A 27,395-nucleotide genomic window follows, 5' to 3' on the forward strand; every position below is an offset into this window, starting at 1 on the left:
TTTAAAAATTAAAAAAAACCCAAGTAAAATCAAAGAAGTTTGATACTGACTTTTAGCTACATTTTTATTAGAGAGATGAACAAAATATGAGCATATTGAGGAAAATGTAATGAACATTGCCTGATAACATTCTTAGACATTTCAGACATGCTTTTGAAGACTGCCTTGTCTTGACTTAAATACCTCTGGGACATTAATTGTAATTACAACAGACTTAGGAATTTGTCAAGACTCCTCTGAGAAACGGTATCATTTCAGAAGCATGTTTGTAAGAATTCATCAGAGTACTCGAGTAAGGTGCTTGCTGAGTAAACAAATACTAAGTAATTTTGCTATCGCTTTCCTTTCTAGAACTTTCAAAACAAATTTTAATTGCTGTGTTGTAAGATTAATCCATATGCTTAGTTAGAACACGCTACTGTTTCTCCTACAGCATATTTCCCTTTCCTGAATGAATGAAATAAATCTTGCAGGACAGATCTGGATACAATATTTTAAAGAAGAAATTTGCATTATGAGTTTGTAAAAGCCCTTTAAAATTCAACTTAAGTCTTATCTTTTATGTATAGCTTAAAGATGACAATGACTAGACTGCAAGAACAGGGAGGTCATAATTAAATTGTACAGTAATCGAGAATTAGTTTATTTACTACTGGATTTAAGAAGATATTTTTCTTTTCTAAGAATTGCTTCACCACTTTTTTTTTTTTTTTTTTTCAAAAAAAAGCTTCTCTACTAATTGTTAAACACTTATTAGCACTGAGATCCTACATCTGTGGGTTATAGAGAGACAGTTGCTGGCAAACATTTACTTTAACACATTAAAGTCAATGGCATTAGATTAGCGATGCCAGCTCACATAATCTGTAAAGAAAAAGACAAAAGCTAAGTATTGCTATTTTCAGCACAGGTTTGAAACACCTGCAATAGGATTAAACTTGCTTTGCACTTCAGTCTTTCCTTGGTTCCTTGCACAAACATAAACTAACAGGGGCACTTCATATACGACTTGGCATTCACTGCTGGAGAGGACGTGGTCGCTGCGGTACAGAACCGCTACTGGTGGGAAGGCAGCAGCACCAGCTTCAGGCAGCACAAATAGCCCAGCACATTCTCATGTACCAACAGGCTGATCCAAGGTCTACTGAAGTCTCACCCTTGAAACTTCTACCTCAACCCAAGTGTAACCAGCCAACTTCAAAGGTTTACAGTCAAGTTAAAAGCGTGCTTTTTTTGGTTTTAATTTTCTTTTCTTTTTTTAAGAATGCTGCAGTTGATTTATGTCCACTAGGCCCCACAGGACAGAACCTGTTAAAGTTTAAATCTTTCACACCTCATTCAAGTGCTTTCCTTGTATTTTCATGTGATTTGCAAATACCACACATCAATACCCACCTGTGTTATCAAAGGTATTTTTATTTGATGTAGATAAGGCTGTATCTGGGCTAGCAACTTTCTATTCTATATAAATACAAGACAGATCTAACAGTTTGCATTCAGCACTGCACATATTAAAATAGATTAGCTAATAATTTGATTTTTTTTTCCATAAATCATAGCAAAGACATTGAAGTTCTTTTTAAGAAAGGAGATAATTAAAAATTACATGAGGTATTTTAACAGAATATATTTTCTCTTAAAATCTTAAAATAAGTACCTCTAATTTAAATGATGTGGTGCAGTAAAACAGAAGAGACTAGAAGAATCCCTGTGTTCAGCAGTGACTTCATTTTCACAGCATGATTTAACACTTGGTATTTTTTATAACTAGAAACTAAAATTTGCATTTCTATACTATCTTCCACCTGAGAATATGAAGGAACTTTACAACCTTGTGATAACCTCCTCCCTCCAGAGCCAGTCAGACCAGTTAAATAGCTGCAGAAACAAAAGTACAGTGAGATTTCTGCGACTTTCCCCAGGTCAGAGAGGAAGACGATAGCAAAATGAGCCTGATATTCTTTCTCCCATGTTCAACTCATGCGTCTCCATTCCTTCTGTACTGATCCCAGGCCTAAGTTACTATGTAATCTACTTTGTAACGTTCACTATCTTTTTGTGTGCAGCGTGTTCCAGTAGCCCTAGAGGACATGCACTCTCCTAAACCAAGGTATGCAGAAGAAAATGGAGCTACTAATTATTAGTTTGAGATAGGACCTCCTACCAACATATCTAAAACAATTTACAAGTTAGGTTCTTTCATCAAAATGGAAGTTTTATTTATATTTTCAACATGAAATACAATAAAATACAGTGTTGTGCTGACAGACATGCTTTTCTGAAAGACTGGGCAATTCTGTCTTGTATATTCTGATTTTAAATAGATAGGAGTCCTATTTTAAACTTTTCCTGTACTCTGATGTTCATTGTCATTAACTCATTAAAAGCAGTATTTATAAAGCACTGATTGCAGGCTGTACATAACTAGGGAGTGATGACATACAACAGCAGACAACAATTACTCAGTTTTGGTTTATCAAGTGGTAAGTTGCATATGCATTTCTTCAAAATTCAAAAGCTAGCTTCCGTGGGGTCATGAATTGCTTCACCATTTCATCTGTGACCTGCTTCCGTCTCTCTTGATGAGCTGCTATCAAGGGCTGCAATGTTTCAATAAGAACCTTCTTCAGCTCCCCCGTGAGCAATTCCCCACTTGTGTACGCCTGTTGAGAAAGTGTTGATTGCTAAATATGGTGCTATATGGAAAAAGATTCAGTGACAAGTATTTCTTTAAAAGCCTGGCCCTAGCAAATACAGATTTGGCTGTCTTAGAAATAAGCACACGCCTTAGAAGATCATGCGGTATCACTGAAAATGTAACTTGAAAAATTGCTTGTTGCCTTTTAAAAGATTTAAGGCAGCTGGGCAATTTCACATGTGACAAATTATACGGACTGAATACATTCACAAGAATTTAACTGGGAAATCCTGTAATTATATGGAGGAAACTGCATTCCCAGAATCCCAGTTCAAATAAACAGTCACCCTAAGCTATTTTTTGCAATAAGAGGTACAAATTCTGGTATTTTTCTCTCATTGCATTCGGGTAAAAGATTAGATGTGATGAAAGTATCCTTTTTATAGCAAAGACACTCAGAATCTATGTTCACACTAGTAGTCATATTCACAGTTGGTAATCTGTTCAGTTGCTCTGATACTGAAAATGCTTTAGCTAGAAGCCCAGGCAAACAGCTGACTGGTTCAGCCCTGGTTAGAAACCATGGCTGGGGCCATTCAACTATGATTTGAAACGGCAATAAACACGATAATCTTACCTCCCCTTGTCAACAAGTCATTGCTAATACCAATTCAAGGTGCAACTGTTGCTGATGTTCACTCAGCAATGGCAAAATATGTTAACAAGAATGAACTGGATTGTAATTTCAGTGGTGGTTTTTTAGGGGTAGGTTTGGGTTTTTTTCGGTTATAAAAACACTGATATTGCTTTCTCTCAGTATCCACTTCTAAAAGCTTCTCCCTCTGGCACCATAACTGAAACAGCTCCACTAATGCCGCTATCATGTTCTCTAACCTGGTTCTGAGGCAGCACTGCAGCAAGCTGCTGGCTGTGGTCGAGGATTTGAGCTCTGTAGCAGAGCCATGCTGATATTCTTGCAGTGGTTGGAAACTAATGGAAAACTGCTCAGTATGTCAAATGTGCTCCAGATCTCCGTAAGGACTTTACAACAGTTTGCATGCGGATTAGTAGCCATCCAACTCTGCTCTTGTGTGGGAAAGTGTAGAGGGTTGGAGAAGAAACTGTAGCTCCTGACTTTCTTGCAGCTGTTCCCAGTAGGAGAAAGCCGATAAACTCATGTGACATGGGCACTATCAACTACAGATACTGCCTTCCAGAGAACGCATACTGCCTAGTATGGATGATGATCATACAGCTGAAGTAAGTGAAATGTCTTGCTACCACCCTGGGGACAGAAGTCTACCAGATAGGTTTAAGGAAAATGCAACTTATATGATGCAGTTTTTGCTTGCAATCAATGAATCAATTCCTCACAGCTATTACATTTCTTGTGATAAGAAAAAACAAAAAACCAGCAAGCTTTAGACATGAGCTTTTGTAATTCTGCAGAGTATTTAGGTACCTTGCACATAAGGAACAGGCAGAGTGTATTATACAGTTAAAACAACATTAATCCTAATGTGGAAAGGATTTGAAAGGTAGGGGAGATATTGTCCTACAGTGTCAGAGATCCTGATGAAAATACTAGGGACTTTTTTTTTTTTTTTTTTTTAAGAAGAGCTAGATTGACCTGTGAGAAAGAACATTGCAAACAAATACGGAGATCTTAATATTGAAACTTGTAAGGGATGGAGAATGCAAGAATAACACCACAATTACCTTCCTGGAGAAGGTTCATAGGAGGACTTAGTTACAGCTTTGTCCTCACAATAAGGAATGAATAATATTATCTTCAACTTGGCTACTCACCTGCTTCAGTTGTTCAAGCCTGTCATCATCTTCTAGGAAGAAAGTCAGGTACATAAAAGATACATCAACATCACAGTTGCCTCCATACTTCCTGTGCTCTTCAATAGTATCTCTGCCTCCTGAGAAGGCATGCTTATTAATCTGAAACAACATAATGATTTTATGATATAATTGCTACTAAATTCTGGATTACTGTATTGTAAACAGAGGTGTATCATGATCCTCCAAATTTATACTAAGGACTAGCTGAAGGGTGAGCGGGGCAAGCTAATGTAGAGCCTCAGGACTGAAGCAGGGAGGCAAAAGGAGGTCATTAGAAGCCAGCAGGGAAAAATGGCTATATACATACTCCCCAGACTGCACAACCAGACCAAAAATGAAGCAAAACTAAAAAATAATCCACCCAAGATTCAGTCAAAAAGGTTTTAAATCCCTTTTGCTGAAGCTGATGCCTGTTGGATAGAATTTGTGTTTACAGGAGATGTACTTTATGTAAAAAAAAAAATAAGATATTCACTTCAAGAAATTAATTTTGAAAGAAATGAAGAAGGCATGGAGAATTTTTGAAGAAATCCTAGAGAGATCCTAGTCCCCTCCTTTTCTCAGGGAAAAGGAAAACAAGAGAAAGCAAAGTTAAACATTATAAACTCCTGGCTAGAATGAGTAAAATTAGACAAAAGCCCAATTGTTCAGTCTGAAAATGGAATACTTGCTGACTCCCCCTGCCTCTTCTTAAGCATAGCTTCCTATGGGGAGGTGAACTCCAGTGGTGAATAGATCTATCTGCTAATCCCATTCCCAGTAAATCCAGAAAGCACTGACCAATTTGAAAAATTTATACCTGTAGAATTCTCAGAGGATGCTAATTTTCCTACAAATTTAAAGAAAATAAATTGCTGGGAAGAAAAGTACTTCTCAACCATAAGTTGAGCTTTCATTTGGCTCTTGTATCTTTTCAGACACCATCATCAACCAGCCAAGAGAGACACACATGCATATGAAGTAGATTTTTAAGTTTTTCTTAGTTCTGGTACCTAGGAACTGTTATGTACTTACAATTTCTGAACATTCTTATCTGTATGACTGTTTAGCGTTTTTCTGATTCTTTCTAACCACCATGTTACAGATGATGTCTTGTGGCAATGAATTACATACAGAAATGATGCACTGATGAATATCTTAAGAAAATAAACTGCCAGCTGTCACATTACATCTATTCTTATATTATAGGACAGCCTGAATAGCTCTCTCAGTATCTGCAGTATCTGTAAAACTAAGTTTTTACGTATTGTTTTGCACTTCTCCTAGCCTCCTTACTACATTTTGAAAATCTTTGTATGAATTTTTTTCTATGATGTCCCTCATCTCTACAGTTTGTCTTCTTACTAAGGTAAGAGGGATTAAATACAATATCTCAGGTGAAGGCACATCACTGTTTTATACAAAATGTTTCCTATATTAATCTCAAGTTCATTTTTTACATATTCTAGCACCTACTTGTTGACTGAGGGTTTCAATGATTTATCTATAGTGATGCACTGATCTTGTCCCTGAATTAGTACAGACTTAGAATCTAAATAACAGTTTCTAGGAAAACAAGCAAATAATTCAGCTGTAATTTGGTGCTGATAGGTGAAATAAGAACAGTTTATTATAATGTTGCCATTCATCTCCTTATATTTCCCAGAAGTGTCTCGGCCTTTCCCAATATCTAGTAATTCTTCATCTTCTACTACCTGTATGTTTTGAACCTCATTATTTAGCGATGTACTAGTGATCTGAAAAATGCTGTAAGCAGTAGGGTTTTTTTGTGCAGCAGTGGCACTCTCTTTTTAACATTCATCCATCACTGGAAGTCACCTTCCCTACTCTAATTTTTTATTTGTTGGCCATAACAAAACTTGGTCTTTCACTCAAGTTCTATTTCCATAAAGACTTCTTTCTGATGGGCTTCAGGAGCTGAAATAAATCTCAGTTTGTCCTCCATTACTCAATACTTTAAATTATGTTCAGAATTTTCTCTTGAGAGCTTTTATATTCCAAGTAGCTAGAATTACTTGGTTAGTTTTCCAGCTAGCTTAAGGATAGCAGAAATAGGACTTATTAACTCGACATAAGGCATCTTGGGTCTCTTTGAAGATTATTACTTGCCAGGAAAAAATGGAAGAGTATTACCCACATTACCACTAACCATGTATCTTCTATTCTGAAATTACAGGCTTTTTCAAAAAAGCAACTGTGTAATTGTGCATATAAACTGGAATTATTATAATACAGACACATGCAGAATACCAATTCTTCAAAACAGTACTGTTTAATCAGTTTCTACATAAGATAATGAATCATTATGAGGCAGAAGAATCTGACCTACATGTGGGTTTGTTAACTGTTAGAGAATTAATCCAAGCCCAACCAGCAGCAACAACATACACATTTTTTTTTCTTGTTTTAACAGAAAGTTATTTCATGTCTGGTTATCATGCTTATAAATCCTTTTACAAAGACTGATTGTTATTTTTTTTTTTTTAAATACCACAACACAGGTGAACTTTTGCCAACTAAATCATCTGATGCTGGATAAGAGGGATTTTCCTCTGAGCTAGAAGGGGCACTAGGAATATAGTCAGATAGGAGAAAATAACCCTTCTAAAACTTAGGTGAAATTCAACATAATATTTATTTGTGAATTGGAGGGAGGAGTGCATGGCAGCAGATGATCTCCAAACAGCAGGAAAAGTCTGACCTGTGTTGTAACTGCCACTGTACAACACCTGGTGCTCCCAGCATGGAGAGTCAGTCAAGAGAAAGAGCTGTTTATTTGATTTACATCATGGACTGTCAGATTTCAAAACTATGGCAACATATTTATTTTAGAGCATGAGCCTCCACAGCTCTTATTCTTACACCACTGCTCTGCAGACATCAGATAAACAAACATGATGTTTTGTATATTACTCTAGCTAGTGTTTGTACTGTTAGACTTGTTGACAAGGCAAAAGATTGTATTTGATAGTCTAGCTAAATTTGTCAGACTTGGTCAATTCCTGAAGATGCTTTGCGATAAAACATATGGGAAAAACAGAATCAGAAATGTTCAAAGAAAACATTAAAATTTGTCGTTGTAACTGTGAGGACCACCAATCCTTTCTGTTATAAAGCTTTGTACTCAGGTTTTGCAGGTCCTTACCTTTGTCTTGATTTGTTTGGGTGTATCAGTGAGGAAGATGGAGGAGTTGGGGTCACTAGCACTCATTTTTGTCTGTGCTCCTTGCAGAGCTGGGAAGAAGACTGAGTGCAGTAAGGCTGGTTTAGGCTGTCCAATTCTAGGTGCTACATCCCGGGTCATTCTAAAATAAGGATCCTAGAACCACCATCAAAAAAAGCACAGAATAAAGGTGAAAAATGTGATTTAAAAGCTGATTAGTGCTGACTCATTCATGCCTTAACAGTCGGTCTCAAAAAAAAAAACCCCAACCCTACCCCAAAAAACCCAAAACAAAGCATGAAACTTTCCAAAAAACTACTTCTAATCCAGTTCATCCACAAGAGCAAACAAGCAAAATCCCTTTTTTTCCATTTCCATAATTTTGCTGTATTCTCCGATTCCTTCAATTAATAGGCATACTGACAATGATTTACAATAGTTGTGAAAACTATGGTCAGTACGCCTGGAGATGGATGCAGACTAAGATGCAAGCTTCCTCCTAAAGTGTTCAACAACTAAATCAGTGATCAAGCTGGCAGTGCTGTGCTGACTGATGATCTGGCTTAACCAACTGCAATAATATTACTACATAATATTGTGGCTGATAAATGCAACTACATCATCTTCCAGTGACTGTCCCTGTGACTAAAATAGCTAAAGATTCAGACAGTGCGGAATTTGATTCCTAGAACCAATTCTTATTTGAAGTAATGATGCTACTATTGTTATTTGTAGCCGATGTTCTTCCAACCTCTCTCTACAGATCTGAATTGTTAAGGGTCTGAAGCCTTTCTGGGAAACTATTTCAATGCTTCTTTATTCTTACTGATAGAAGGTTTTTCCCTATGGTTCAACGTAAATCTCTTGTGCTGCAAGTTGAGTTCATTACATCTTGTCCTAGTTACCATGGAGATGGCCAAAAGTTTCTTCCTACCCCCATGTCAGTATATTTTTGCATAGATTTTACCGTCTTTGCTTTCACAGATGTCAGCTCACAGTGAACTGGGTTGAGATCAAGACAGATCCATAACTGACTGTTGGGTTAAACTTTCATCTTTCTCAGGACACAGCACAACATCCTTTTATCTCTTCCAGCTTCTGCTCCATAAAGGTGCTTGCAGGAATGTTTTACAGATGTTTCAATACACCACAATGAAGCTTGAATGGTATATTACAAAAAGAAATCCATGAAAACCAAATTAAGAGTATGATTTTCTTACCTGATCGATAGCACATGGGATAAGACACTGAATGTTCTCCTTGCCATTGAAGATCTGTGGAAATGATGAACTGAAGGATGGAGCAGCTTGAATAGCAGGAAAGCTGATCTTTCCTAGAAAACAACATGTTTGGAAAAGCTAAGCAGCCAATATAAGCAATGATAAATAGAGAGAACTTTTTAAAATATGTAAAATGCACAAACAAATCATTCAGATACTCAGTTGAAGACCAACATCTATCTTTATCAAGCAGTGTTGCCTTATCTGAGGAAACCTTTACCTTCTATGATGTCAACAAAACAACTAACATAGAAACTAATGAAAAAAGGCAGGCTGTGATCATGAAGGTTTCAGAAAAGGTTCATCAGCACACACTCTCTTCATCATTGAACTATCTACCTTTCCCAGAAATACAATAGACTATACCATCACTCTGAGCTGCTCATTTTTTTTGTCTTTGTGAGAGAATGACTATAGAGCTACTTATCAGGCAAGTTCCTCTCTAAGATCTTAGAATCATTGCTATATGCATGCTATACTCGTGAAGCATCTCAGATATGTCCAGTTCTCTTTATATATTATATAGTGCTTAAACACAGGATGACCAACCTGCTTCCCTGATCAAAATCCTCTCACAACAGAAAGCAAATAGATTTTTCCAAACATGTCATGAAGTCATTATCACAATACCAACTTTTATCAGAGCACTGTTAAAACAAGTAGGAATCTGTTCCTTGGTTACAGTGAGGGCTGAAAAGCTGTCACTGGCCCAATTACTGGTCAAAGAATGAAATTAGTACTCAGGAACACCAAGGTTTTAATGTCATATTTGACACAGATAATTTTTTTTTTGGCCAATGTGATAGAAACCTGCAATCACAGTGAAGTAAATGGAAGACAGAGTTACCTACCACCTTGGGAAGACAGAGTTACCTACCACCTTGATAATTAGGCTTCTGAGTGCTCCTTAACTTTTTTCATATACATATATGCATGTGTGTATTAATATAACTTGTTCTAAAAAGAAAAGCTTCTATATAAATTTGGCATAGAAATTTCTAGAAGGCATAATTGACTATACTTGCAATCACTATTAAAAAAAAAAAAAAAAGAATAGTCCTCTATCCTGGGCACTTCAGTGTTGGTGTTTTGTACTTTGCTGTTACTAAGGCCAAAAAGGTATATATCATGCTAGACATTTCACTGTACAGTGTCCTCTATACTGAATGAACCACGATATCACCCTCTTAGAATCAGCCTAGAAACATGGATCATCTTGCTTTTTCTATCCGTTTCATGAGTGGCAGATACTAATTTCTTTAAATTATTACTTAAACATTGTCATAGAGAATGAAAGCAAGCATCATTTCTAGTAACTCATATTATTTCCTACCAATGCAATCACTGTCTGTAAAGCCAAAGATTCCTTTCACTTGGTTAAATGTAACATGCTTCTGAACTTTGACAATGTTTTTGTAGAATCCGGTACTTGTTCTGTGAGAAAGAAAGTTGAAAAATAAAATGAGAAGAGCAGAAAAGTGTAGGTAGAAACTTTCACTCCAAAACCTGAGAATGTCAAAAAACCTGCAGGATTAAATCTCACCATTTCAGACTTTTTGTGGCCCATTGAGATGATAATTAGAGAATTATTTACAAACAAGAATTTTGTGCCTTGAGAGTTTAATTTACTCTTCCCCCACCCCAACATTTACTGCAAACATTTTTTGTCACAATTAACTGTCTAAACCCAGAAATACTTTTATTTGGAAATGGTGCCAATATGCCTCATGGAGCCTGAAGTTTACTTATCCTCATGCTTCTCTGTGAACTCAGGCAACCTGAACACATCATGTCTTTTGTGTTGCTTGGTATCCCCAGTCTGTATCCCATACAGGACACTGCGGTTCACCAAAGGAATAGTAGCTCAAATCCTTCAAATTCTGATTTTCTACTGGCTAAGTTCTCTGGTTGGACTTTCTCTGTCACCAAACACAACAGCAGCAGCATTTCCAAATCAAAATTAGCTCAGCAACTTTTTTTATTTCTGCTGAAGAGCTGAAGCAAGAGAAACAGCAGTTCTGACCTGCCCTTGTTCAGCCACAGAGCAGATCTGTGTTAATGCAACTTTTGTAAGGCAGTAAAGTCAGGGGAGTGAAAGGAGGAAAAACTGCTTTGTAGGGTCCACATTCTTGGGGCTGTACGTTATGCAGTTTATCTCTGAAACATATTCTCTCATCCAAATCTTTAAGAAAGCTCATCACCCTACATGGAAGAACAAAGCCCACAACTTCAGTTCTGAACTCTGCCATAAAACTTCTTCCTTCTGAGAAGGCAGTTCCAATAGCAGTTACTTGTTCTTAAATCTTCTTTAAAATTTACTGAAAGTTCAAATGATAGTATTTCAAATTAATTGTCCACAACAAGTTGCTGAAATGCAACTGTTAAATGCAGCTGTTAACGCAGCTGAAGTGTAAACACATCTCAAAGATTTTGATACCATCTTAAACAAATCAATACGGAGGTTTCTTAGTGGTTTAGGTATTGTTACCATTTAGCTGGTTTAATATATTTTTCATAATTTAAATTTAAGCATTGCACGCACAAATATTTGTTCATCTGTTATACAGGAGAATGACAATAGTATACATATAAAATGTTAGCAGAAAAATTAATGTTTCTATTATAAGTGTTGTAAATCTTGTCTTGTAGCTTTCAAATTTAGATACATTTATTAAAACATTGCTGACTCTCAAAGTTGGAGAGAAAATACAGACACTGTTTTTCATTACAATGCCCTAAAGAAATTTATACTTACCCCAAATAGTCTAAATCAGAAAATATAAAGGTTTTATTGATGTCAAAACCACATGCAATGATGTCTTTTGCATTTTCTCTAGCATACTCATATGACTTCTCAATTGTCAGGTCTTTCCAAAGGTATTTCTCATCATCAGTTAACTGCACAACTAAGGGAACATCAAATACTTCTTGCAGCCACCTAATAAAAGCAGAAAGATTTTATCCTGAAGTAAGTTAAAGATGTCACACAGCTAAAATATTTTTATAAATTTAAACAAAAGCATATAAAGAGGTCTGCTTCTCTTTTCTTTGTATGCATATGCAGTTCTGTTTATGTGAATAAACATTTTATACAGATTAAATGACAATTTACCTGGAAAACGACTCACACATTGTTTCCTGTACATATGATAGCGGTCACCATTTGAAATGGAAACAGAATTCAAAGAGACTTTTAGCTCTGAGTCCAGTGTCTCTGTGTCCTGCTGCTGCAGGCACTGCATTACAGAATAATGTTACTGAGTCTCATCACAAACTCATTTTTAAGAAGAACAAAAATTCTAGTGAGTGCCACCAGGCTAAGGGCGCAAGGGCTTTATGGTGATGCAGGGATTATGATCATTTTAGTGAAAAGGTAAGATAGCATTGTTTAAGTTCATTAATATTCACCTCTCATAAACAGAACTCCTTGCAATGTATCATTCTGGCAGTTCCATAAACCACATTCAACATTTCCTTAGAAAAAAATGTTTTGATTAATAGAAATGGTAGAAACAACTTACTTTGTGAATATAAATGGGATAAGATGACCAACATGCATTGCCTGAGAGGATGGCCCTCTGCCTGTATAAAGGTAAAAGGACTTCTTATTTTCATATGCATCAAGGATTTGGTCCATATCTCTGAAGAAAAAACAGAGAAAACATGATGCAACTCTTTAGGAAGAAACATTCACAGCAAAAAGCTTCTATTCAAAATTTGAGTGCTTTTAAAGCCAAACGTATTTGTAAATAAAATATAGTATGTTAAGTGTCCTAGAAATAAAAAGGTTTTGGTTTTTCATTTTTTTAAATTAAGAAAATTATTAATTGTCTCCTTCAGTCTCCATGAAAAAAAACTCAAAGAAAAATTAACATAAAAATTAAGTTTAATATTTGAATTAAAATTTAAAAATATGCAACTTTTAAAATTACTTAATTGGATAATAATTTATAAGGCCTAGTAAAACAGAGCTAGGAATCATTTCCCAAATAGTTTCAAACACCAGCTTGGAATGGTCTCTGGTGGAGGTTATGCCCTGAATCATGCTCAGGCACTTATATGAAATGTGCTAGGTGCCATAGGCCAAAAGCCCATGCACGCTAACAATTAAAAAGTGTGGATGACTGGCAGACTGGTGCTTAAGATTACTCCCTGAGCCCTTTTTATATAAGAATACAGATGCATAGGTCCACAGGACATGTGGACCCTTGCTGAAATCAGCAGTGACACCGTATGAGCCCTGGAGTTCTCTGCTAGGCCAATGCCTTTGTCTGTCTGCTAATGTGGAGTCAAAATGGAACCTGTACAAAGCAAAGATTCTGTGCACACTTCTTCAATTTGGGATTAGTGAGGACATATCAGAAACTGATGCAATCAAGGGTTTCAAATGTTGCCGGGGAAATCTGCAGTAGTTCCTAATTTCAAATGGCACAGTTGATTTACCTCGGTATAAAAGAACATGGGTCTTTTGCTATTCATAGGTTTCTTCCAATTACACTGACAGAAAATCTACCTTTTTGAATTTTAAACCAAGAGAAACTCACCTGTGAGAAAAAAAGATTCCTCTACGTAGAAAGCGGTGAGGTTTTTGCCCAGTAGCTCTTTCTATCCGATTGATCAGATCTGTGTCAATTTTACTGCTGCCAAACCGTACTATAATCATAAAATGTTAAAAAAGAAAATAAAATAAGCATTGCATAGCTACAACCAGATCTTGGATTACCAAGAACATACCAGTGCAGCCTAGATTAAAAAGGACGTCTTCTTCTTCAAGTCTCAGGTAAAATGGCTAGATTTTCCTGATTCTTGCCTGAAGTCCCAGCAGTCATCTCTATGCTAGGATGCCCAGTCATTCTAAACACACAGTATTGCTCCATCCATGACTGATTATAACTGCAGTCTCCTTACAGCAGAAGTATTGATATTCAGAACAAAAAACATTCCAAAGAAACATATTCAGGTCAGTAACTTGGCTTCTGTAAGCCATAGGATAAAAATGTCTGAATGTTCCTCTTGATGTTTAAATTTTCTGTCATCGGGTAACATGATTTTACACTTTCCAACCCCAAATACTCAAACTCATATCCCTACCACTCACTCAAACCAGGACATCTGCAAACTGAATTCCTCTTTTATACGGATATGATTACAGACACTGCTCCCCTCACAAGGCTTGAAAAGGTAATGCATAATACTCTTCATGTCAATCAAGTAAGACATTACTTGGTGGTTTAGGAAATCAGTCGACTAATAAAACAACATTTTCAGATGTAGTCATTTATTTCAAAAAAAGGTTCCAATAGAATGAAATAGCAGTATTTTTTCCTATTCCAAATCAAAGTGAACTGCGGAAGTCTTATTTCTTCAGTAAAGCTTCCTCTACTCCAGTCTGAATTCTTGGACCCTAGTAAGTAGGTCAATCTCCATGATTTGGACTTGACCGAAAAAATCTAGACAAGAATCTACTCTTTGCTACTACTCTGCTCTATTCAACATTAGAACAACTTGCACTATTAATTATTGAAAATGCCAAAGTATTCAAAAGAACAAAAGAGAGACTCTGGATGTAAAGATATTTTATATGTACAAAATATCTGGATCCATCTATTACAATTATCTTATTAAAGAGACTACACTGTCCAATTCCATGGTTATAAGTCCACTTGGGAGAAGCACTTTGTGTTTTCCTAGCTGTAACAGGAAATAATTGTTCCACAGGAACATATTGCTGTCACTTGACAAATTTCAAATATCTTGACAGTTTCCTAAGGAAAACAGAAACAAATTAATTTTAAACCATTCATTATGCAGCTAGTAAACTATGACTTACATGACTACCATACTTTTGCCCTGTGGAAAACACTTTAAATGCCCCACATAGAATCAGGTTTACTTTGAATTCCCTCCTTACACACGTTCCTGCTTCTAAATTTTCAATTTATTTTTTAAGCCAAAAGCCAGTAGCATTAAAAGCCTTCCTGCAGGAATATTGTAATTAACCAAAACGTCCTTCCAAAGGCTACAACTTTCTACAAGAGCAGGTAGGCTTCTAATGTTACACCCTAGCACACGGTAATGATCCTTAGCTGGACAGCATAACAGTTTACACCACTGCACAACAGAGACTGATTCCAGCTGGAAGCAGAGCTCTCTATCTGTGCTGGCTACCCAGTGTACTGCCTTGGGTATGTAACTCATTTTACAAAGAAAATTAACTTGCAGGGACAGCAAGGAACATTAAGCACACTGGTGTTATTTGAAAAGCCAAATATTCAGGCACTCTGGGCTTATTATACTAGACTAGATGAATTTCTCCCCCAGAAAAGGGAAAAGAAAGAGGCCTTCCTTCTTTACAGCACAGGTTCTCAAAGCACATCATGGAGGCTATTTTTAGTCCATCAAGGTTTTGCATACATCTCAAAAAACACTATTTAAAACCATGGCCATTCTAGTCATTAAGACTACAGTGCTCCCAAGGGATTTATGAGAGTCAGACCTCACCACCCTGGAGCACCAGGATGCTGAGGAGCCCTGCATACAGGGAGTTCCTCTCCTACACTCTGGATGAAAATGGGGAAGTGTGTTTGTTATGTGAACTGTTTTTTCATTTTGTTATATCAACTATTCACAGAACAGCCTTTCACAAACAAAAATCAGGAAGCCCCACTAAAAGAAAGACTTAATCTTGACAGGAAAGAAGAGTGGTAATGTATCCAATTTGAGCATCAACTTGGAGGTAAGCATTTCTGCTATTCCAGAACCTCTATACCCATTTTATTTTCTTCTAGAATTACTGGTTATGCACAGCATTACTATGAGGCTTTGTATGTAGTCATTAAACTTGAAGTTAATAGGAATTAATTACTAAATGGGAGGGAAAACTAGGCATATTATCATAGAATCAGAGAACGGTTTGGGTTAGAATGGACTTTCAAAGGTCATCTAGTCCAACCCCCATGCTATAAGCAGGGACATCTTCAACTAGATCAGGTTGCTCAGAGCCCTGTCCAACCTGGCCTTGAATGTTTCCAGGGACGGGGCATCTACCACCTCTCTGGGCAACCTGTTCCAGTGTTTCACCACCCTCACTGTAAAAATTTCTCCCTCATATCTAGTCTGAGTGTTTTAGTTTAAAACTATTACCCCTTGTCCTATCGCTACAAGACCTACTAAAAAGTCTGTCCCCATCTTTCTTATAAGCCCCCTTTAAGTACTGAAAGGCTGCAACAGGGTCTCCCCAGAGCCTTCTCTTCTCCAGGCTGAACAACCCCAACTGTCTCAGCCTTTCCTCACAAGAGAAGTGTGTTCAGGCTCTCTGATCATTTTTGTGGTCCTCCTCTGGACCCCCTCCAACAGTCTCACTTGTGCTGAGGACTCCAGAGCTGGATGCAGCACTCCAGGTTGGGTTTCACCAGAGCGGAGTAGAGGGGTAGAATCCCCTCCCTCGACCTGCTGGCCACACCTCTTTGGATGCAGCCCAGGATATGGTTGGCTTTCTGGGCTGCGAGTGCACGTTTCTGGCTCATGTCCAGCTTTTCATCCACCTGTACCCCCAAGTCCTCCTCTGCAGGGCTGCTCTCAATCCCTTCATCTCCCAGCCTGTATTGATACGAGGGGTTACCCCCATCCATGTGCAGGACCTTGCACTTGCCCTTGTTGAACCTCACGAGGTTGACATGGACCTACTTCTTGAGCTTGTCTAAGTCCCTCTGGATGGCATCCTGTCCCTCAGGAACGTCAACTGCACCACTCAGCTTGGTGTCTACACCATTATCCAATGGGAAACAAGTTCCTGCTTACAACTGTGCATTCACTCCAGGTGAATCAAGCAGGGTATCATACTAGGGAAGCACTGGGCCCATCCACTGACCCGTTAAAGTAAGTGCCACTAAAAGAGATGAATGCTGGTACAAGATTCAGCAACCGCTGCTTTAATGTGTGGTTTCCAAGCATTATTGCATCTGCTTGTCCTAAACAAACCTTAATCACTGAATGAATTTTCTCCTAGCAATAAAATGCATTTCAAAATGGCAAAGTAATTATAATCTGAATGGATGCTAAAAAGAGACCAAATGAACATGAAAATGTTTGATTCAGCAGAACAATAGCAACTGGTAAGAGGCTAATCTTACAGAAACAGAAAACATGAGAATGCTCCAGATTAACTGGGGCTAGCCACCCTAGAAATATTTGTCTACTGTCACAGAAAGTGATTAAAAGCTCTCTGATATATAGAACACTGGAAACGCCTAAATATCTTTATTAAACATTCACAGACTGCACAACTCCCTTTCCTTTGTCCATCTTCACCCTTCCTGTTAAAAAATTGGGTAATTTTTCCAAACCTATTTCCCCTTATTCCTCTTATGCAGATGTTCAAAACATTTTAGGCTCTCTATCCACAAAGAATCTGCCTTCCTAAACAGCTTCTGACAAAGACACAGTCTCCACTCCTTAAGAAGCTTTTAAAAATTTCCTAGTGTGCTTTTGATCTCCAGTGTTCTAGCTTTTACCAAAAGACAGCTTTCAACTCACTGTACATAAGATGTCCTGAGAGCTGGCATTTTCAAAAGCATATTTGCATTTGCTGAAAATTTATTGTGTACTTTTCCTCTTTGCCATTGCCATATTATATTTGCATACAGAAAACTAATAACCTACTATTTGTTATACAATAACTTTACTGACCAGGCTGGTCTCAATAATCTTTGAACAGTCATGGCAACTGGGAGAGGTTCCTGGGGGCTGGAAGAAAGCAAATACCACTCCTACCTTGAAGAAGGGCAAGAAGAAGGAACTCTGGAACTACACGTTGGCCAGCCTCAACTCAATCTCTGGGCATGTGATGGGACAAATAATCCTGGAAACCAGTCCCAAACATTATTAAAGACATGAAGGTGACTGGCAGTAGTCAGCATGGACTTATGAATGGGAAATCATGCCAGACCAACATAATAGCTTTCTATGATGATGACTAGCCTAGTAGAGTAGGCAAGAACAGTGGATATTGTTTATCTCAACTTTAGTAAGACTTTTGACACTGTCTCCCATCTCATTCTCATAGATAACTGAGAAAGTCTGGACTAGTGAAGTGGACAGTAAGGGCAACTGAAAACTGGTTTAACTGCCAAGCTCAAAGGGTTGTGACCAGCAGCACAAAGTCCAGCTGGAGCCCAATATTTTTGTGTATTTGTGTACCCCAGGGGGTTGATATTGGTGCCAATACTAACATCTTCATTAATGATGTGGATGGTGGGACAGAGTACACCCTCAGCACGTTCGCAGATGAAACAATACTGGGAGGGGTACCTGATACAACAGATGGTTGTGTTGCCATTCAGGGGGACCTCAGTAGGCTGGAGAAATGGACTGACAAGTATCTCATGAAGTTCAACAAAAGTGAATGCAAAGTCCTGAATATGGGAAGGAATAACTCCATACACTGGGCAGGGGTCCAACCGGCTGGAAAGCAACTTGGCATACAAGGACCCTGGGGTCCTAGGGTCCTGGTAGACAAGGAATTGAACATAAGCCAGCAATACACTTCTGTGGCATTGGAAGGTCAAAGGCCTATGGACTGCATTAGGAACAGCACTGCCAGAATGTCAAGGGAGGTGATCCTTCCCCTCTACACAGCACTGATGAGACACATCTGGAGCACTGGGCCCAGTTCTGGGCTCCAGCATAAGAAGGACATACTAAAGTGAATCCAGCAAATGGCATGAAGATGAAGGGCTTAGAGCTTTTGTCATACAAGGAGAGGTTGAGAGAGCTGGGACTGCTGAGCTTGGGGAAGAGAAGGCTTAGGAGGGATCTCATCAATGTGTATAGATATGTGATTAGGGGAGGTGGCGGGAGAGTAAAGACGACAGTACCAGACTTTTCTCAGTGATGCCCAGTGAAAGGACAAGAGGCGATGGGCATAATTGGAAATAAAGGAGATTCCATTTAAACATACGAAAAACCTTCATATTATGCACATGGTCAAATACTGGAACAGGTTGTCCAAGAAGGTCATAGGATCTCCATCCTTGGAGATAACAGAAATCCTACTGGAAAAGGTCCTGAGCAACCTGCTCTAGTTGACTCTTTGAGGAGGGGAGTTGACTAGACAATCTACAAAAATTCCTGCCACCTTCAACCATTTTATACCACTTGCAATATTCAGCTCACCGAATTATCAGCATGGTTAGCATACAAAGCTCTTTCTCACTTATCCGTCTGCTCTTTGCTCATGCTCAAAAACCCCATAATATTCTAGGAATGTTCATGTCTAGTACTTGGCTAACAGAGTTTTCTTCCCAGAATGTCTTCAGGCTGTTTTGTTGTGTAACCATATACTTAAGTGCATGTCTAGGACAACTATTTGAGAAGGATATCCCTTTCTATTACATAGTGCTTTTAGCACTTTCCTTTCTTCTATGTTTGAGTAAACACAAGCACACTGGCAACTTTCTCTGGTACCACTAGTAAACAGATTATAGGTGGCACAAAAATTTCCTTTACAGTAAGAGCTATCAGATGTCAAGTTCTTGGACAATACTATTTTTAAAAGGTAAAGGAAGAAGAGGAAGTTTATCAATAATAAGCAGTAACCATCTCACTTCCTGAAGTGGCTAGGCTAGCACTCTTCGAAAAATTTCCGATACATCACTTAGAACAAGCAAAATGACTCATCCACCAAATTCCCCAATCTGCTAGTAGCGTAAATAAGTAAAAACCCTTTAGGCTAACCCATCACTCTACGATAGATCAAAAGGTCATACATACACACACATACACAAACAGCTACTGGAAAAAGGGGCATTGCTCTCAGTCTTTAACATGGCTTTAGAGAATTGATTTACAGTGAAGTCATGTTAGTCACCCTCAGAAAGACCTTGAGATTGGGCCAACACAAGTATTCTACTCTTCCCACTTTTCTACCAACACCCCCAAGAAAACAAAAAACCTTCTCCATACCTCCTACACAAGTAACAAGATGATGAGAGATCTTATCCACTTCTAGATTCTAACAAGCATCTTTTTTCCTTCCCCCTCACTGAGGTATATTTTTCTTTGCACACTTCTCCCTTTCCAACTTTTTCTTTTTCCTAATACCTTCTGCAGACTAAGCCAATATGCACATACATTTGACATTATCTTACAATAACATCACAGAGTTAAAAAAAATGCCGACACTAGCAACTGAGCTCCCAAAAGCAAATATATGGTTGTTTCCACATAAGGGTGTATGTTCTATTATGAGAAACAAGCTACTACGCAGACACCAGCAATATACAACTGAGGTACTAAACATGAATTGAAGATTGACAATAATTAAAGCAAAAATAACAAAAAATAATGAATAGTCCTCTCACTTGTTTCTATGCTAGACTCAAAAAAGCTATTAAAATAGTGGACTGTAAAACAAATATGGAAATAAACCCTTGTTTCTTAAATCACAAAATTTTGCAAGTTTTGTAACACCCCTGTCTAAAATAGTTCCCATTACATTGCATATTTTTTCAATGAAGTACATCATCTTCATCCCAACCAGCACCTGGCTGCTTGATAGTGTGTCTTCTGAAGAAGACATCACACTTAGAAATTTCTGGGTTAGTTTTGTATCATCCCTGTTCTCCCTAATTCAGAAGTCAAAGCAGATGTGGAGAGATGGTAGGAAGAATCCTACAGCCTGGCCAGAATGCTCCAGGCTCTAGCTGTTCTGCATCACAGCCACTAAAGATGCAGATACTCACTCACAGTGTCTTCATTAACATAACTTCTAATAACAGTCCTTATGCCAAAAAACAAACTGCAAGTAAAACTTATTTTAAACGGAAAAGCTCTTTGCAAAGTATTTAAGTCTTCCACAGGAAATCCCTGCCTGGAACATTTTCAAGTCCTACAGCAAATTCTTTAGACAAGCAAATGCTAAGATTAGACATAAATTAAATGTTACCTATGATGGTTTTGATCAGGATTTGTTATGATCCCTTGCTGCTTTTGTGGTCATTAGGATCACTTTACATAAATTCCTTAGTAGCAGTGAATTAGGAGTTATACCTATGAGTTTGTCATAATCCACGCCTTTAGCATTTGATGTCTGCACAGTCCAGGGGTCCACAAAATCCTCATCCTCTTCTTTACTTGTACCATTGTTTATTAATACAAGATCTCTTGGAGGCAAACCTGCCTGGTAATCTTGTCCTGTTGTTGTTTTATATAACAGTTTTAATGATAATAGCATCCTCACTGCTGCTTCAATTTCATCCTGAATAAAGGAAAAAAATGTGTTTGACTTAACACACTTAAGATAGACAATTACAGTAATGTCCTAACGTTTCAAAATCCTGCATACATGCTTTGACTCGAATTGCATTATTCATAAACTCTAAGCCCTTATTTACATGTTTGCAGCATCACTGCCAAAAGTAGAAGAAAAGCAAATAGCATGTAATCATTTCCTAATTGTCAGAATTTAGAACATCACCATTGCCAAGATATTTAAAGCCCCTCTCTCACTTATCAATTTCTGCCTGAGGAAAAAAAATGCTTGCCTGCTTTTCAGAGGTATAACAAGCTTAACATTTTAAGCACAAATTTCAAATATAATATAAATGATTACCTAATATACTTTACAATGCTTTTAGTGGCTCACCTTAAAATAATTTATTCATTACAATTCATTGACAGACTTGAAGAGAAACTAGGACAAAAAATTCTTTACAATTTTCATGGTTATGACCTTTTTAATACAAAGCTATTGTAACATCTCATGCAAGCAATAAATAGATCAACATTTTATTCAACTCCCAGTTTTCTAGGCTTACTCCTAGAGGCACTACACTAAGTGAACCCATATTAAAACTGAGCTCTCTTTGCCAACATAGTGATGACAGAATAGGGAACTTGAAATTAATGGCAAATTACTAAATCACTTAAAGGAGATTAAGCAGGGACTGTCAGTACAGTTACAGGAAGACATATTTGCTAATGTGTACAATAATTCACGGAGAAAAATATTTTAATGAAGCACCTAAAACCAGGGAAGAATGTTAAGTGATATAAATTTTACTTGAAATGCCTTGGATCCTGTCGCATAGCATGGCGACTGGCTGAAGCAGACTTCTAGCCTATGACTCTCTGTTCTTAAGTCAGGAATAAAAACTTTTCTCTTGATGGTGACTACCTTGCTCCAGGTATGTCCACAGTTCACAAAATGGACATACATATTTTTTAACAAGACTTTTTTCTTACTGCAATACAAAGTAGATCTCAGAACAATCATATTCTTTGGCACTGTTAAAGACAGACCTAACTTGAAAAAGGGTGCAAAACATGAAATGGAAATACCTTTGGTGCTTTTCCGGCTTTCAGTGCTCTGACTTTCTCTCCTTGTTCAGTTACTCTTTCAAACATCTGAAGCGGACTCAGAGATTTCAAATCACAGTTTGGACTATCAGCCATTTTGTGAGACTCCAAAAGATCTGTTTATTTACAATTTAACTAAATTTAATGTCTTTTAATTCCTTGGCTTGTAGATTCAAAACAGCAGCAACACGGAGAACTGTAGGGCAAAAATAGTGTCTTTTATTCTTTTATGTATATCTTTAAGATTAGATGAACAGAATAAGAATATTAAAACTATACTGATCCCATACCTAATTCTATTCATATCAGATTGATAAATATAGACATTAACACAATGAGCTTCAGTTTCATACAGAAATGGACTGAGACTGACAAGAGTAACAAATAAATTCAGAGATCACTCTTAATGTTTGTCTATGTATTTAACAGTAGAACACCTTTTCAATGTCAAACTCCTGACAAAAGTAAAATTAATTAAATATATGTATGATTCAGAGCATCTCAGAACAGTTGGTAGAGGTTATCTGATTCTTGATTAGTTAATGTTTTTACACTACTTGATACCCTGTCAAATGCTGAATGATAATGAGATTTTCCTAACTTTCATATGGAATTTCGTCTTAATATATGTAGCATAGTACTTCATCCCAAAGAAAGATATACAAGAGAAAAGCTTAGTCATCTTCTTTACTGCTTTCCTCCACAGGTCACAAAACGCACATGATTATGAGAAATGCTGCCTTCTGAAGAACAATCAATCCTTGGGTAAGTGATAGGCTGTAAATTTAAGGAACTGTTTGTTTCTCAGCAGTACGTAGGAAAAATAACCCTAGGAGACGGCTTAAGATGATGTAATAACAAGAGTAATACCAAGACCAAGGGTAATAACACAGCAGCCTTCCTATGTGCAACATACACCTTGATCACTGGAGTTTCCTAGCATGGAGCGCACCCATGCTTCCGCAGACGGACTTCTCTCCCAGGCTAACATCTATAATGTTGTATATATTAACAATAACATCATCTGAAAGTTTCTTAGCAGTATATTGATTAACAACAACCAAGACTTTGGAAAACTACAACTGCATAGCTTACAGTACACTAACACAGAAAGTACTGAAAATTAAATAATGCTGTTAAAATGTTAAGTAAGCATACAGTTTCTGTTATCAAATGCATTAAAATAATTTTCATTCTGCATTAGAAATATCTTAATCTTTGTCCCATCAGGTATAATTGAAAATGTTATAAACAAGCTCTTCTGTACTTAATTTTAATGAATACATTGAACACCTCCTAGTAATTTCCAAGACAGGAAAATCCTGTAACATGGATTGCATTGAATTAACTCATACTTTACTACATATGCCTCCCATAAAGGTGGCACAGCAATTCCTTCCTCTGATTTTTTTAAAATTCCCCGATAAATTGTCTTCAGATAATCTCTGATCTAAAATTAGAGTTTTATGTATGTCTAAGAAATCTGGTGAAACTCTTATCAACCTGCCATGAGTGAAAACTCATTTCAACTGCAAAGGCAGAAATTCCTTATTTTAAGAAACCCTTATTTTCAAAAATTATTCATGCTCAGCAGCTCTCTGTACAAAATTATGAGGTCTTTAGAACTACATATGCTCTAAATCTTTTTTTTTTTTTTTTTGGTAAAAATTCAAGCATCATGCTGTTTAAATATTCAGAACTGAAGATAAACAAGCATTAACTTGATATGGGAAGAGAGTTTTAAAACCATTATGGTTCTGGCTATAGTGAGCTTGCCATATTTACATAGAAGAAAATAAGTGTTAAAAATGGGTAAGGAGGACACCATCTGTTAGAAAAACAACATTGTAAGTGAAACTGCAACTATCTCAAATGAATCCATTTGGGATGAACATACTACTATAACAAGGTACACAGGGAAGCATATAGAGAATTATAAAACAATTTCACAAAATCTGAGGCTGTTAAAATGAGATAACAGTGCAGATCCTAATGACAAAAGTGAACTGAGGGAAAAGTAAATTTTCCATGAAAACTATCATTACAACTTGGCCAGGGTTGTGAAGTGCTGCCTCACAATCTGATGTTGACTTATGCAATCACCCAAGCTATTGCATAGCTTCTTTACTTGAGGAATGTGATGTCATCTTAATCCATAAACTGATGCTTATTTTACATGTACTGTATTCAGATGTGACAGTGACAACTGCAATGCATTGAAAGAGTAGATTAATTTCATACTGAGTTGCAAACAGTGGTGTGTTGGAAACACAGCATTTACCCTAAGCATTCTCTGTCATGTCATGCCCGTGGCCATGACGAAAGAACTCTGTGCCCATGTAAACTCCTACTGACTCGCACAGGATTATGTCTCTCTGGAGAGACTCCCTAGCACATTACATTGCTACACATGGAGCATGAATAGATTGAGTTTACAAGATAGACATGTAACTGAAGTGAATCACAAAAGCTCTTAATAAAAATACATGCTCATTTGGCTCCCTTTTCCCAGAAATGAAAAAGAAGAAACAAAAGCATATAATAGTTGCATTACCTGTTCAGCGCTATTTCAAAGCCTTCCTTCTACAAAATAATCATCGTAATCACAACCTTAGTTATATTTATATAGTATATATTTAACCTGCCACTGTAAAAAGCCTTCACTTGCCTAGAAAACTTAAGAAGGTTGATTTGGTAACTTGCTGGTTACCAAAACATTATTAAGGCTTTGTTTGTCAGACAGCTGCAATGTTCCCAGATTTCAGCTTCAGCTGAATACCCAGAGAAAGCTGAGAAGTATATACATCCACTTGCTAATTTAATTCGCTTAGTCTATAAACATTGATACCATACTTGGATTACATAATTGACTAAAATAAGATTACTGTATTATCAGTAATACTTAAGTTTTTAACCTAAACTCAATCCCTTAAAAATTGATTAATAACACTGTCAAACTGCAATAAAGGGGTAATTTGAAACATATCAAACAATTATCTGTCATATTCCTACAATTTACTTATATTCGTTTATTTGGATACTAGTGTTTTCCTCTTTTTTCATGGGCACAAGATATTTAACTCAGAAAGAAAGTATACAAATTCATATTAGAAAATGTTTATGAAGATTAACATACACCCTTTCTGTAGGAATATGCCAGCAATACTTACTGGCTTCAAATTTTCCAAAATAGAAAAAAGTTAACAAGAATTACTCTTTGGTGTAAAACAAATTGTGACTTGGTGTCTTAACTTAATTCCTGAACGTACATTCTTAATGATAGATTGCCTCCATTCAGAAAGGCTGAAATGCCACAGCTGAGACTGAGCACACATACTGGAAAGCAGTAAAACAGAAAGACTCTTTAAAAAGTTTGGAATACTATGGATTTCAGCTGAGCAAAGAATCCCAGATGAAGGTTCATTTTCATTAAGAAGTAGTGAAAGTAATCTAGTCACTGCAACAAGAGATGAGGATATTACAATCACAGAATGCAAAAGATATTGACTGCTACCTAAAACTTACCTCTACCTCAGTACTGTCCTTATTTGCTGGTGAAATTCAAGCCAGCAATTCAGCAGTATGGAACATAGGTCTTTATCTTTTGAAATTCATAAATGCAATTGTGAATGGTTTAAAAGAAATGTCCGGATATTCTGCATTTTATCAGGACATTTTTTCTTGCTTTCTTATTGATATTATGAAAACTAACAATCCCAGACACATTAGATACCATATGCAAACAGATTTGGAGGAAAAAAAAAAGATACATGGGAGCTTGAAAATGGACTACTAAGACATTTAGGACCAGAATCTAAGATGAACTTAAAAGCCTCAGCTTCACAGTGTGAACTTGAAAGCCAAGAATTGCGTGACTTTTCTATCTATGCAATGCATGCTAACTTGTAATGGGTATTGCTCTTGTGACTGTTTCAGAGTATTAAATCATCATAAGACAAAGCTCAAAAATAATCCTTGGCATAGGTATCAGAAAACAATTGTATTCTCTCTTCCCAGTCTGATGACAATCAGATCTATGACAATTTTCACTGTTTGCTATCTGATTTGGTAAGTTAGAGACCTGAGAATCAAAGAACAAGGTTTCTCATTATGTTAAGAAGAGCTCTTCCATGACAAACATTGCATGAAGGTATATCAAGACTTCCAAACACAACAGTAATACAAAAGTCCCCCAGAAATTTTCATGAATGAATAAAAGAATGTGAATTTAAGTCTGACAGCACTTATGTTCCTGAAAACTGATTTGCCTCCTGGAAATAGAATAAAAAGTGAAAAGTGAAATTAAAGCAGGTAGCATGCACACAGATGCCATGTGAAATATACCTTGTACTCCAGCATAGGCTGCATTTTATAGCAGACCTACCTTCCCAGTCATGGTAATCATCAATTTACGTACAAAAATACAATTAAAGTGTGCAAGATGATTCCCTGAGATGATGACCACTCAACCACTCTCATCTGAAGAAAATCCAATATGAATCTTTTCTGTATTACAGCTGTTAAGAGCTAAGCTCCTGTGCAGGAGCGGTTATACATAAAATTAACCAGCAAGCTAATGTTTTTAACCCCGCAGCCCTGCAACACTCCCCTACCACACGCCTGCCCGGGCAAGGTAAAGGCTGGCAAGGCCAGCTCTGCCCTCCCTGGGCTGGGCCGCATTTTCCAGAGTCCAGGACTCTCCCCCTCCCCCCGCCACTTCCCAAGGCAAAAGGCTTTTTCTCCTGACGCACTGGCGGTATAGCCAAGGGGGCTGCGGCCCCAGAGGCTGTGGAAGAAAAAGCCCTTAAGCAGCCATCGACGTCTCGCTAAGGGAGGGGTGAAGTGTGCCCAGCACAGACCCCCACCCCCAGCGCCCCGCACCGGCCAGGGGAGCGGCAATAACCCCCCAGCGAGCCCCTCACGCGCCCGCCGGAGTCTCTCACCAAGGCCCCATCCCCTCTCCGGCCCGGCCCTCACCCGCTCGCCGAAGCCCGGCCCGACTCTGCCCGGCCCAGCCTGACCCGGCTCGGCGCAGCTCTCCTCACCGCTCTCCTGTCACTGCCATTGCATCACCCCCAACCGGCACGGCACTCACAACTCCCGGCCG

The 27,395-nt window shown here is 37.6% G+C and overlaps 1 protein-coding gene across 3 annotated transcripts; it reads right to left on the reverse strand.

Moving 5' to 3' along the window:
• Positions 1-38: 38 nt before the first annotated feature.
• WARS1 (tryptophanyl-tRNA synthetase 1) lies at positions 39-27,363 on the reverse strand. 3 transcript variants are annotated; one of them, XM_074825107.1, is made up of 11 exons: positions 27,266-27,363; positions 22,271-22,484; positions 20,981-21,188; positions 13,477-13,585; positions 12,454-12,573; positions 11,688-11,870; positions 10,266-10,366; positions 8,873-8,985; positions 7,635-7,808; positions 4,448-4,588; positions 39-2,663 (listed from the first exon to the last, which is right to left on the reverse strand). In XM_074825107.1, exons 2-11 carry the CDS (start codon positions 22,382-22,384, stop codon positions 2,505-2,507), a joined length of 1,422 nt encoding a protein of 473 aa, XP_074681208.1. In that variant the 5' UTR covers positions 22,385-22,484; positions 27,266-27,363; the 3' UTR covers positions 39-2,504. The 3 variants fall into 3 exon arrangements, with proteins under 3 accessions (XP_074681208.1, XP_074681211.1, XP_074681209.1); XM_074825110.1 differs by having other exon boundaries at positions 27,334-27,355; XM_074825108.1 differs by lacking the exon at positions 27,266-27,363 and adding an exon at positions 27,232-27,250.
• Positions 27,364-27,395: the final 32 nt, after the last annotated feature.

This window comes from Strix aluco, chromosome 4, assembly GCF_031877795.1.
Source record: "Strix aluco isolate bStrAlu1 chromosome 4, bStrAlu1.hap1, whole genome shotgun sequence".
Taxonomy (NCBI): Eukaryota; Metazoa; Chordata; class Aves; order Strigiformes; family Strigidae; genus Strix; species Strix aluco.

Coding starts and splice junctions, on each gene's coding strand:
- WARS1 (XM_074825107.1), bottom strand. CDS start 22,384: ATGGCTGATAGTCCAAACTGTGATTTGAAATCTCTGAGTCCGCTTCAG. Junction 8,986..10,265: donor TACAGACAGTGATTGCATTG/GTAGGAAATAAT, acceptor GTTGTTTTCTAG/GAAAGATCAGCTTTCCTGCT. Junction 7,809..8,872: donor TCCCATGTGCTATCGATCAG/GTAAGAAAATCA, acceptor TGGTGGTTCTAG/GATCCTTATTTTAGAATGAC.